The sequence below is a fragment of the Alexandromys fortis genome, unplaced genomic scaffold, assembly GCF_014885135.2.
Source record: "Alexandromys fortis isolate MF-2015 unplaced genomic scaffold, M_Fortis_MF-2015_v1.1 scaffold_44, whole genome shotgun sequence".
Taxonomy (NCBI): Eukaryota; Metazoa; Chordata; class Mammalia; order Rodentia; family Cricetidae; genus Alexandromys; species Alexandromys fortis.
In genome coordinates, this window is record NW_026067921.1 from 9,897,415 (window position 1) to 9,910,273 (window position 12,859).

General features: G+C 48.8%; 1 protein-coding gene across 17 annotated transcripts in view; it reads right to left on the reverse strand.

Annotated features, from left to right (window-relative positions):
* Positions 1 to 12,635, reverse strand: part of Ccdc136 (coiled-coil domain containing 136) — a 30,746-nt gene extending 18,111 nt beyond the window's left edge. For 8 of the 17 annotated variants that reach the window (XM_050141617.1, XM_050141611.1, XM_050141609.1 and 5 more), the window contains exons 1-5: positions 12,513 to 12,634; positions 11,667 to 11,774; positions 9,336 to 9,590; positions 9,177 to 9,251; positions 2,495 to 2,815 (exon numbers count right to left, since the gene is read on the reverse strand). In XM_050141617.1, the coding sequence (XP_049997574.1) occupies positions 2,495 to 2,815; positions 9,177 to 9,251; positions 9,336 to 9,590; positions 11,667 to 11,774; positions 12,513 to 12,570 (817 nt within the window). In that variant the 5' untranslated portion in view covers positions 12,571 to 12,634. Of the gene's footprint in view, positions 1 to 2,494; positions 2,816 to 6,059; positions 6,198 to 9,176; positions 9,252 to 9,335; positions 9,591 to 11,666; positions 11,775 to 11,902; positions 11,921 to 12,443 lie in introns of those variants that run through there. The other 9 variants (XM_050141615.1, XM_050141613.1, XM_050141605.1 and 6 more) reach the window with 5 other exon arrangements.
* Positions 12,636 to 12,859: the final 224 nt, after the last annotated feature.

Consider the following 12,859-nt stretch of genomic DNA (forward strand, 5'->3'; position numbering starts at 1 on the left):
TGCTTTGTGGTCATGGTGTTTCATCACAGCAATATAAGCCCTGACTAAGACAAAGGGGGCTTGGGATTGGGATAAAGCCTAGGGTCTCATCATGCAATGCTAGCAAGCACGCTGCCATCAAGCTGCACCCATTTTCCTTCATCTGTTAATAGAAACACCCATCCCAATCGAAAATGATTCTTTTCTTCAAGCATAAGAAGAGACAAGAGGTGCAGCTGAAATACCCAAGTCATAACTCCTTATGAGTAAGAACCATCAGAGCTGTATGCGAGGTTCAGCCTTTAAGAGGGCTGCTGCTTTTCTATAAGAGTGAATTCGGTTTTCAGCACCCACGTTATGAGCCTGGCTCATAACCACCTATAACTCTAGCTCCAGAGGCTTCCATGCCCTCTTCTGGACTCAGCGGTTACCCAAACATGTGACAGACACATACACATATAAATAAAAGTAAATAAATATTTAAAGAAAAGAACAATATTACTGGGGCTGGGGAGATGGCTGAAGGGGGAAAGTGCTTGCTTGTATAAACATGAGTTCTGATTCCCAATATCCCCATAAAAAGCCTGGAATGGAGCTTGTACCTACAATCCCAGAACTGAGGCATGGAGACCAGTGAGATATCCTAGGGCTCACTAGTGAGCCAGTCTAGCCAAGATGTAAGCTTCAGGTTCAGTGAGCACCAACAGATACACAGCACCAACCTCTGGCTCCTACCATGCATGCAGAGGCCAGGGCTTCCCCACCCTAACATACACATCACACATTCCGGGACACATAAAAGAATCACAGCACTTAGCACACTAATTCTACTGGCATTTAAGATACACTAACTGGTCTTGATTACAACATAAGACATATTTTATCTACCAGAAGATTCAACATCCCTGAATAGCACTTTTTTTTTTTTAGTTTTGGAGCCTGTCCTGGAACTAGCTCTTGTAGACCAGGCTGGTCTCGAACTCACAGAGATCCGCCTGCCTCTGCCTCCCGAGTGCACCACCACCGCCCGGCCCTGAATATCACTTCTAATGTTCCTCCTTTATTTCAATCAGAAGTTCTTAGACAGGTCCAGGCATGGTGGCAAACACCTTAAATCCCAGCATTTGGGAGGCAGAAGCAGAGATCTCTGTGAGTTTGAGGCCAGCCTGGTCTACACAGCAAGTTTCAGAACAGCCAGGGCTGTGTAGACTCTGTCTCAATAAACAAATAAATAAATAGCTTGAGTTAATTAAATAAACAAATAGCTTGAAGTAAGTAAGTAAGTAAATAAATAAATAGGATGTTCTTAGACTAATCTTAGACTGAAGATTACCATGAAAAGGAAGGAGACCTTTGTTGAGAACTGTGCATGAAGCTTTGAACTTGATGACTTTGACCTTCATTTAATCCTTGAGATAGCCCTGCATAAGACCACTCCCCTTTAAAAAAACTTTAATTTTAGAATAGTTTCAGACTTGCAAAACAAAAGAAGACAGTGCACAGGAAGACAGTAAAAAGTTCTCTGGGAGAATTCTCAGCCAGGTTACTCAGCTATTAGGCATCTTAACCATTGCCTACTTGTCATGATTAAGAACCAGCAGCACCTTACGATTAACTCCACATATCATTTAGGTTTCTCTGTGCTTTCCTGAGGCTTCTCTTCTGTCCTAGTGTCCCATTCTGCTGTAAGACTTTGTTAACTATGTTGGGTTCCATATTCCAGACATGGAAATGAGGTTTGGAGAGAGTTAATCAGCTGAGATCCTGACTCAGGTGAGGGCCACTGTAGCTGCATCCTCCCTCTCCCATCCAAAGGCGCTCATGAAAAGCTTAATACAGCTGGAAACACTTGCAATTCTTTGATTTCCTTGTTGACTGGCCAAATATAGGGCCTCCATTGTACCCAGATCATAAATCCAGGCTAGAATAAAGGCTAACCCCCTGATGTCATGACTCCTAGCAACTAGCTGGGAGACTTTCTGCAAACAGGGCTTGGAGCTTTTGAGTACCACATGCATTACTAGAAATAACCTTTCTTCCTCTCCAGCTGTCTTGTGTTCTGATTTGTTGTCTCCCAAAGTTTCTACTTTGGGGAGGGCTAAATGAACCTACGAATTAGCATTCTAGGTCTCAGGACTAGAGGCCTAAACAGGTTCAGGCAAAGAGCCACGATGCCACAGCAGCAGGAAGGGTTTCCTGAGGTGACAGGTCCTTCTGTCCACCCCAGACCCTTTTTCCCACAGGGAGTATTTTCCCAGAGTCAAATCAATGAGGACCTAACAGCTCTCTGTTAAGAGTCTCCAAGGAACATCTCTATGGCACCAATTCTTATACCACCATGGACTGGTTATGTAATGACTGAGTAATTTTTTTTCTCTAGTCTCAAAGTAAACATGGGGGAGTTTTCCTTCTAGAAGTTTCTAAAGCATAATCTCACACTTCTCTTCTACCATCTTCCTACCTATGATGTCCTCTCCTCCGTTTAACTCTGTGAATGGGGCAAAAGGTCTCATACCTTGTATCCCAGAGAAGTCAGAGACACTTAAATTAGATGGTTCCGATGTCTTCAATTCCACTTCTGCACGGAGCGAGGCAATCTCCATCTCATAATCCCCTCGAATGCGTTCCATGTCATCGAGTTCATTCTGCAACCGGCAGAGATCTTCCTGCAAGGATGCGATGTCACTCTCATGCTCAGATGCAGAATCTGCTGCAGCTTGCCGCAGATTCAGGATCTCCGCCTGAGCCAAATGCAACTCCTGCTCTATTTCTTTAAGTTCACTGTTTTTTTCACGCTCTAACAGGGAAATCTCCTCTCGCAGATGTTGCAGCTCACCTGCAAAACACAAAGGTTGATGGTCAAGAAGATAAGTGAATGAGTCAAGCATGGTATGGAAGCACAGAGTTCAAGATAGACTTACTTCCTGTCTGGAAACTACAGACAACCTAGTCTTTCCCCCACTAGAGAGGTAGAGCATCATAAGGTATAGAATAAAAGTATACTGAAGAAGGGGTTAGACAGCGACTCTGCAGTAAGTGTGGTAGGCAGGCAGACTTTGAGGCCTTACACTCACAGCATCAGTGTGGGCTAGTGTGAACAACGGTGCAGTGACATGACAGAAACGCAAGAAAACCCATGGCTTTGCATGCTATTCATCTGTATGAAATTCAGGGTAATTCTCGGCTACCTCGGGAAACTATCTCGTCCAGCCTGAGCTAGGTATTCTATTCCAACAAAACAAAACAAAATATCTAGTAGGTAGTATTTTATCAATGTCCTAAGTCTTTCTAAAAGTCCCACAGCTAAAAAAAAAAATGTTCAGAGCATTTCAGTTATCCATCCTGGGAGCTTAGGAAATTCAGAGCCCCAGAGGCTGTCCCTTACCCCAAACTCCCTGTAAAGCACAGGATGTGAGAGAGCACACATTTAGGATTCAAGGTTGAATTAAAAAAGAAGCTCATCATAAAATAATAAAACGTGACTTGCTAACCTACATGATGACTGATAACATCAGTCAACTGTGAATCAATGGTGCTAGTCACCAAAAGGGCCTTAGTAGAAGCCAAACAGTGCCCCTTTGAGACCTCCAAAACCAGCAAGTCAAAACAAGCCTTTTTACTAACTAAAAATACAAAAGTGCGCCCATGCTATAGTAACCAGAAGGAAAACCAAACCAGACACTATGACATAAACATACAGAGAAACGGTCTATGCCCCACAGAAAGATCTATGCCCATAAAGAGCAGTTGCTTCAAAGCTGGGAAAATGGCTTAGTCAGTAAAATGCTCACCAAGCAAACAAAAGAGCCTGAGTTAAAAACCCAGTCATGGCGGCAGGAGTCAGTTACCCTAGCCCTTGGGACTGGGAAGTGGGAGTGGAAGGTGGAGGCAGATCACTGGGGCTGAGTCAGCCAGCTCTTGGCTCAGTGAGAGACCCCTGTCTCAAAAAATAAGGTGGACAATGACTAAGGAAGACAGTTGACATTGACTGCTAGGCTCTGAACTCATATGCATACATGTACATTCACAAACACGTGCATACACACGAACATGAGTATGCCACACATTTAAATACATTTAAAAAATAACAGTTGCTTCAGAGAAATAGAATAATGTGGTGGGTATTTTAATCTCCATATCATACCTGTGCATTATACTGCTTCATTTTTCACAAGTTTCTACATTTTACATATGGGATTATACATGTATGTTAACTTGCAAAACAAATGTGTCAGAACTCTGTGGAACATCTGAGGTTTCTTTTTTCTTCCTTCCTTTTCTTTTTTTTCTTTCTTCCTTTCTTCCTTTCTTTCTTTTTCTTTTTCTTTCTTCTTGAGACAGGGTTTCTCTGTGCAGCTTTGGAGCCTGTCCTGGAACTTGCTCTAGACCACGTTATCCTGGAACTCACTCACAGAGATCCACCTGCCTCTGCCTCTGGAGGGCTGGGATTAAAGGCACCACCACCATCCAGCCTCTTTTGTTTTTTTAAGACACTCTCTCATTCTGTGGCACAGGCTAGTCTCAAACTCACTAGGCCTCAGCCTCCCAAGTGATAGGATTACAGACATGAGCCGCCCTATTTAGTTTTGCATCTCAGAGTTCTAGATGCAGGTACCCATTTGGAATGAGTGAGACTCTCAAAGGTTAGAGAGTTAAAGGCACGGATTCCAGTAAGAATTCAAAAGCAGGGTCAGGATTAAGGGCTTAAAGAGAATGAGGCTTCATATGGCCTCCTTGTCCCATCCCCTGCTCACTCAACCAAACATGCAGATTTCATCTTTTCCTAGCCTCTCCTCCACTGCCTCCAAAAGACATCCTCAGAGCTCTTACGACTCCTTGAACTCTACAGCATGTTTGCTTGTGTTTGGTTCTATCCTCACTTGGGTACAAACAATGAAAACGGGGAACATGCCTGTTTGGTTTACCGTTACAGCTCCCATATCTGGTAATGTGCTTAGCAGAATGCAGCTCAATAAATATTTACTGTATTCATGCACGAGGGAGGGGCTCATTCATTCGATTTTTACTAAATTTTGTCTCTGTATACAGAATTACACGTTTAAGAGAACCTAGGAGTTTTATAAGACAAATTTAAGGGCATAGTTGTACATGCCTGTAGCCCCAGCAATCTAGAGTCTGTGGCAAGAGAATTGCTTGAGCCTCGAACTCGCTCTAGACTAAGCTGGCCTCGAACTCACTTACAGAGATCTGCCCACCTTTGCCTCCTGAGTGCTGGGATTAAAGGCATGCGCCACCCGCCACCACCGCCCAGCCTCTTTTTTTTTTTTTTTTTTTTTTTTTTTCATGTGTTTTTCTAATTCTGTGGCACAGGCTGGTCTCGAACTCACTAGGCCTGTGTCAAGCTGTATGGAGAGCGGAGAAGGGAAAAAGGACCTATTTGGATAGATGGCAGATACCAACGTTAGGTAGGCACATCCGGTCCGGGAGAAGAGATCTCCAGGATCCCCTCCATCAAGCATATGCACTAGGCTGCGTAACTTCCTGGATTTTGTTTTGTTCTACATTCCTTTACTAGGGATTGAACCCAGCACCTCCTGTATGCTAGGCACTGAACCACATCCCCAGGCTCTGACTTCCTATTTGAAAGGAAGTAATACAGCATGTCCCCTGTTTTCATAAAGTTCATAGCCAGAGCACCCCACGACACAAAGATACTCCACAGCACAAGGAGTTACGGGGTGAGATCCAGACGCTCAGCTCAGTCTAGGTGGCGGGGGGAGACACGGGGGTTGGGGGTCAGGTGGACACTATGATGAGGACCCAGGACCTGGGCTGGGCATTCGGGGGCGGGGGCGCGACTAACCTCCGTCTCCCTAGCAAGCCCTCAAACCTCACTCTGTAAACTGCCTTCTCAGATCATGGGAGTTGGGGTAGGGATGGGTGGCGAGGAGCCAGGCCTATCCTGGAAGCTAGATGGGACAGCCTAGTAGGAGCTGGAAAGGCAGGGACCAGGTTCCAAAGAGTTGGCGCCGGTTGACTGCGGGCTGGGGCCGTCGGGGCGGGCGCGGAGGAGGATTCGGGAGTCGGCTAGCGGGGCAGGGAAGGCGACTCGCACTTACTGGTTATGGACTGCATCTCGCCGGCCCCCCACAAGCGGTCTCCCAGGGGGGCCTCCCGCCTCCCGGCCAGTGCCGCCCCGGAGGGCAGTGGCGGCCGGAACGGCCTCTGAACACCAGGCACCTCTGAGGCCGCGAGCGCTCCCACTTGGCGGAAACGGGCAACGCGCGTGCGCAGGGACCCGTCTCAGATTCCTCCCGCGGGGTGGGACTTGGGTGGGTTTGAGACCCGCAGCCCCTCACCTGGGAATCGCTGAAATAAATCTAGCTACAACTCCTTTCCCCTCGTGGTCTTTAAGATTTTCAGACTTCTCCATACTGGAAGGAAAGGAAGGTTCTTTTCTAAGCAAAGCCTAATATTTGGCTCAACTGGCCTTTTCTTTCATCGTATAAACAAGACCAAGGGTTCCTGACCTTAAAACAAAACCTTCTCCCTTGAGCTCGCTTCACCGTCCCTCATTTCTCGTTAAAATGGTCATGCTCTGTACTCGGTTCTCCATTTGACCTCCTGTTTTCTCTCCAGTTCCAATCCAATCTGCGCTGTCTCCCGATTCTCCATCTTGCCAACGCCAGCGGCCACCTTACTTGCCTTCGCAGCTTTCCACACAGTGGAGCGTCTCTTCCTTGAAGCATTTTCTGCTCTTGGCTTTCAGGACAGGATGAACTGAGGTGTTCCTTCTATCACCATTTCTTTTGTTCATTCCTCCTCCTACCTTGGGCCTCTAGTTAGGAGAACCTACCCTTTCTCTCCCACTGGTATCTCATGGTGGAACAGAACGCCCCGCTCCCATAGATTATAATGCTGTCTACATGTTAAAAACGATCAAATCTCATTTCCAGGCCTTGTTTCTCCCCCAGTTCTGGATCCACACATTCAAATGCTTTCTTCGCGTACTCATTTGGGCATCGAATTCATCCTGCAAATAAAACTCTTAAATGGTTTCCCTAGTCCCCAAACTCATTTCTTGCCAAGCTTTTCCAAGTCAGTTAAGTATCACCATGTACTCATTTTCTCTGGCTAGTCATGAAGGCTCCACCTTCAAACATGTTCTGAACCCTCTCCATTTCGACAGCCTTAATTCAAGGAAACAAGCATACTCCCTCTCCTCCAGGATTCCACAGGACTCTTTCAGAGGGTTAGGGCTGTTGCTCAGTGGTAGAACACTTGACAAAGGCCTTGGATTCCACCCCAACACTGGAGGAAAAAGACAAAAGTAAACTAAAGCCTTGGAAAATACCTCCCGTGGTGTCTACTTCACTCACACAGAAAGCTAGCCCTGTCAGCTGACCTAAAAGGCCTTTGTAGCCAGACTTCTGCCTTCCTCTTGCCAGGGTCCTTCAGATGCTCTTCACAGTGACCTCGGTTCTATCCCCCAACACATGAAGCTCATTCTCATCTCTGGACCTTCGCGTCCCAGTTCCTTCTGCCCATCAGGTCCTCCCATCAGATTGCGAACGACGGGACCCTTCCTATTACTCAAGTGCCATCTTCTTGAAGTCATCTATGTAAAACTAACCCACATCATCCCCATATCACCTATTATATTGCATTCATACATGTATTGCCTTTATTGTCAACTGAACTCATTTTACGTTTTCCTTACAATTTATTTATTTATTTAATGAGACAGGATCTCATGAAGCCCACATAGCCTTGAACTCACTATGAAGCCAAGGCTGGCATCAGATTCCTGATTCTCCTGCCTTTACTTCCCACATACTGGGATTACAGTTCTGTGCCCTCCTGCCCAGCTGTGGAATCTACTCCTCAGGCATTTGATCAATTGTGTTCTTTATTGGTTTCTTTAAATATAATGGAGCTCCACAAATAGTTGACGGACAAAGGAGTGTGCCCCATTTTATAGACAAGAAATCGAGGCTGGGCGGTGGTGGCGCACGCCTTTAATCCCAGCACTTGGGAGGCAGAGGCAGGAGGATCTCTGTGAGTTCGACGTCAGGCCAGCCTGGTCTACGAGAGCTAGTTCCAGGACAGGCTCCAAAGCTACAGAGAAACCCTGTCTTGAAAAACCAAAAAAAAACAAAAAAAAAAAAACAAAAAAAAAAAAAACCCCCAAAAAAAAGAAAAAGAAAACAAGACTCGGAGGGATCAAAGTGACCTGCCCAAGGTAACGAAATTTGTACATGATAAAGCTAAGCCCAGGAGCTCGGACGATGTTTAACCACACCCACGCTCCCTCGCTCCCTGCCTCTCCCTTGGTTTCCATCTTGTGCCCTTCTCTTCTGCTCCTCGGGTTACACACTCGCTTGCTCTCACCAGGACAGCTTCCAGACCTTTCTCCTCTGCTTATGGTTATACTTTTTCTTTGGCTTGATCTCAGCTCTCTCTACAGAGTCCCTGCTGTTTTCTAGGGCAGATCCTCAAAACCCTCCGGAAGCCCAGAGAAGTAACAAAAGCTCCCTCTTTATTTGGTAGTGCAGCAAAATGTGGGACGCCCGCCTTCCTGCTTTCTGAGACAAAGGGACACAGGCTTTGGAAGATAGGATTTGGGGGGCCGCAAACTCAGGTTCTTATCTGTTTCCTTCAAAGACACATGGTGTGTCCCCCAATCATACACCATTGGCTCTCTGCTCTCCCCATGACTCCCTTGGAGGAACCAGAAAAAGAAATATAACCTAGAACTCAATCTTGGTCATCCACCTCAGCCCTGGATGGGTGAACAGGGATGTGGGAGGTGGAAGAGGAGGCTGGGAAGAGAAAAGGGAGGCAGAGAAAAGAGAAAAGAGAGGAGGTCAGGACCACCATGTAGAAATGCAAAGATAGGAAATTAAGGCAAGAAGAGAACAAGGGGGCAAGGAGAAGAGAAAGTGGTGAGAAAAGAAAGAATAGAGAAGAGAGAGGTAAAGGTACCAGTGAGGTTTGTGTGGTTAGGGTGGTCGGTGTCTGTCTAGCCTTGGGGGGCAGTGACCTTGTGATCAGGGTGGCCAGTGTCTGTCTAGCCTTGGGGGGCAGTGACCTTGTGATCAGGGTGGCCAGTGGCTTTCTAGCCTTGGGGGACAGTGACCTTGTGATCAGGGTGGCCAGTGGCTTTCTAGCCTTGGGGGGGGCAGTGACCTTGTGATCAGGGTGGCCAGTAGCTGTCGAGCCTTGGGGGGCATTACCTTGAAGCTGCTGGATCTGCTTGGTGAATACTTCTGCCTGCTGAGCACTGGCGAGCCGCTCATCCTCCAGGAGCCCTGAAGTGAGAGGGACATCTGGTTTGGAACTGGGGACACACAGAGCCTTTGGGCCCAGCCCTCCTGCCCGTCACAGGTGCTCACCCTGAAGCTCCAGGGAATCATCCTCATGCTGCCCAGCAAGCTCACGGGTCTCCTCTAGCTCTGCCACCAGCTGGAGCACCTGAGCCCTTAGCTCCTCCAGCTCTGTCTCTGTGAGGCTCAGGCCCCGGTGCTTGCTCATGGACAGGGACCCCAAACTCCCTCCTTTCTTCACTTGATCTTCTTCGAGCTCTTCCTCTTCTTCCTCCTCCTCTTCCTCCTCTTCCTCCTCATACAGAGCTGGAAGTAACACCTCCCCTAGGAGAGACAAAGGTCTCACCGGAGAGTCAGTGCCCATTCCCCTCAATAGTCCTAGAATCCTGCATCATGTCACCACCCCAGGACCTGAACAGTAGAATAGTGCCACCTGGTGTCCTCCAAGGTTCCCCCAGTAGGACTTAACTCATGGTGAGGCTCTGGTGGGTCCAATTTGGAAGTAGCCTCTCCCGCTTCCAAGCTCCTAATATTGAATGTCTACCGCCCTTACGGCACCCTCATGCTGGCTCATCGACAATGAGCCTGCATGAGGACACCTGGCACTTCTTTCTACTCTGATCACTGGGTAGTGGGGACAGGAGTGAAGAAAGGATCCAGACATTCAGACACCAGCTGCTTAGTAGGTCAAATGGGGCAAGGCTGGGACACAAAGAAAAACAACCCATATCGAGGTGGTTTGCAGAATATTAGCCTTTCCATAATAGGAGAGCACTGGCTTAACCTGTAGGTAAAGAAGGAAGACACTGGAAGGAAAAGACTCTGAGTTGTTTTCTGGGTAAATGTGGGGATCCTTCCAAATGCATATTATCAAATACCTTTTTGAAATTTTCTACATTTATTTTTTTTCCTAGTGGGTACCATAAGGTCCACCTCTTTCTTGTTGACCCAAGTTGGCTTTCAAGGTCTGAAACTGAATTCATGTATAAAAGAAAACCTGCCATGTTACACATCTATTTTATCTATCTATCTATCTATCTATCTATCTATCTATCTATCCATCTATCTAATGCATCTGTGTGTTTTCCTGATTGTATGTCTATCCATCATGTGCATGCGGTACCCTTGGGGGAAAGAAGAGAGTATTGGATCCCCTGGAGCTGACTTATAGGATGGTTATGAGCTGCCGTGTGGGTGCTGGGAATCAAACACTGGATAACTGCTAAGCCATCTCTCCAGTACTGTTAACATATTTTAAAAACTGAGTTGGAGGGGCTGGAGAGATGGTTCAGTGGTTAAGAGCACTGACTGCTCTTCCAGAGGACCTGGGTTCAATTCCCGGCACTCACATGGCAGCTTACAACCATCTGTAACTCCAGTTCCAGGGCACCCAACACCCTCACACAGAGATATGTGCAGGAAAAACACCAATGCACATAAAGTAAAAATAAATTATTTTTAAAAACAAGCAGGCAAAAGAAAAAAAAAAACAGTCACTGAATTGGACCCAGCACTTGGGAGGCAGAGGCAGGCAGATCTCTGTGAGTTCAAGACCAGCCTGGTCTACTAAGCCAGTCCCAGGATAGCTAGGGTTACTACACATAGAAATCCTGCCTCAAAAACAAACAAAACAAAACAAAAACCTGAACTGGTACTGGTGCCACTTTCAGGTTGGTGAGCACTCCTTTTACTGCAATGCAGTTCTTATAAATACCAATCTTGTCTTGGTGGAGACGGCCTTGTTTCTAAATCGGAATCTCTGGTTTCCCTTTTCTAATTCCAACAGCATGCGGTTCATCTGCGGCCCCTTGTGCCATCAAGCTTCTAGGCGAGGCCTGTATTGAACTGTAGAAGGGCCTGGGGACACTTCCCAGGAAATCCTGGGCAATGTGTTGGTCCTACCTGCCCTATCCCATGGGTGTGGTGTTGGAAGTTGGCTTCACCTAGCTCTCTCCTAAGCACCCTCTTACTAAAGCTGCAAGGCTCCTTTCAAAGTTGACAGTGGTGGTACCAGACAGTTCACACGTCCATGTCCTGGCTTTTAAAAAGGAGAGACAGCTCGGGATCCAGGTCAGCAGGCAGCGAGAACAAGCCCCCTGCTGAAAAGCTGCTTCCAGGCTCTGTTCAGCAGGACCTCTTTCTGTCTGGCAGCTCCCCCAGGACACACAACCTGGTTAGCTTGGTGATTGGAGCCCAAAGGGATGTGCTCAAACTTCCATCAATGCCTGAGCCCAGGGGAGGCCTGGAGCTCTGCCACTAGGGAGGAGGGGCCTGAGATGAAGTGAGGGAAGGGCCATGTCCTGGCTCAGAGCTCCGGGGTCAGGGACCGAAGGAGGATGGAATGGGACTGGGGCATAGGGTGATGGAAAGCCTTTTCTTACCCCCTCCCAGGAAACTCACCTTCCATAGCTTGCATCCCACGGCGTTCCAGGGACCCCCAGCGTTGGCCTTTCTTCCTCTCACAACCCTCAGATACCTCATAAGCGCCTAAAGTGGTTACTGTGGGTCCTGTGAGCAAGGAGAAAGTAGGCACTGTAGGATTCGAGAGAGGCTGGGGGCTAAGGGGAAAGAAAGGGACGTGTGTTCTTGTCCGAGAACCCCGGAATTTGTAATCCCACTGGAGAAACCTGACTCACTCTGCCCGGCTCCGCGAATCTACTCCCTCCGCCACCTCTCACGCTCCGCCTAAGAGGACCCCAGCCCGGCGCTGCCCAATCTCAGCACCTCTTCTCCAGGATGTTGCCGGCTCCTCTCCCTCGCCCAGACAGAATGGGGGTGAGTGTTTAGCTTGGGGCACAAGGAGAAGAGGGGTAGGATGGGAACTAAGAAAGAAGGCTTTGGGAGGATGCGGTGGCGCAAGGCAGAGGAGGGAGGGGCGGCCGGACCAGGAGGAAAGGGGATCCAACCCAGGCCTCTTCTCTCCCCTTCCCTCCCTCACTAGACCTCGCCCATCCCACCCTCAAGAGCTTTTATGAATTGTAAGGGTGCAGGCGCTAAAGCCCCCCTCCCCGCTCCCGCCGCCCCTCACGAGCTGGAGGCACTGTCGGGCTGGAGAGATGAGGTGGTGAGCGCTTGGGGAGTGACCGCTAGGGAGGGGACGCCCCAGGTCCAAAGATGGAGAGAGGTCTCCGATGGAGGCCAGGGTGGAGGGGGCCGACTCAGCAGTACCCGGAGCACCTGGGGGTCAGGAGGAAGGAGATCCGAGGGGGAAGAAGCGTGGGGAGCTGAGGGAGGGGAGGCTCTGACCTGGGCTGGGGCAGCTCCAGCCCGCGGCTCCCGCGCTGGCCCCGCCGCCTGCCTCCATGGCCGCTCCCGCCGCCGCCGCCTCCCGAGCAGAAGCCGCAGCCGCGGGGCCGGGGACCGGGAGCCCGGTGCGCAGGGAGGAGAGAGGGCGGGCCGAGGGGGCGGGGCCTGGCCTGGCCACCTGACGCGGGTGCCCGCCTGCTGTCGCCCGGAAACCCTCCCTGTCCGTCCCCAGCTCCGGACCGAGTAGGGACCAGCACAAGAGGCTCAGCGCCTGTCAACAAAGTGCCCAAGGCTCACTCGAGGCAGCTCCCGGTCTGCTGCGCCTGCACAGCGAACGTGAGCTACCT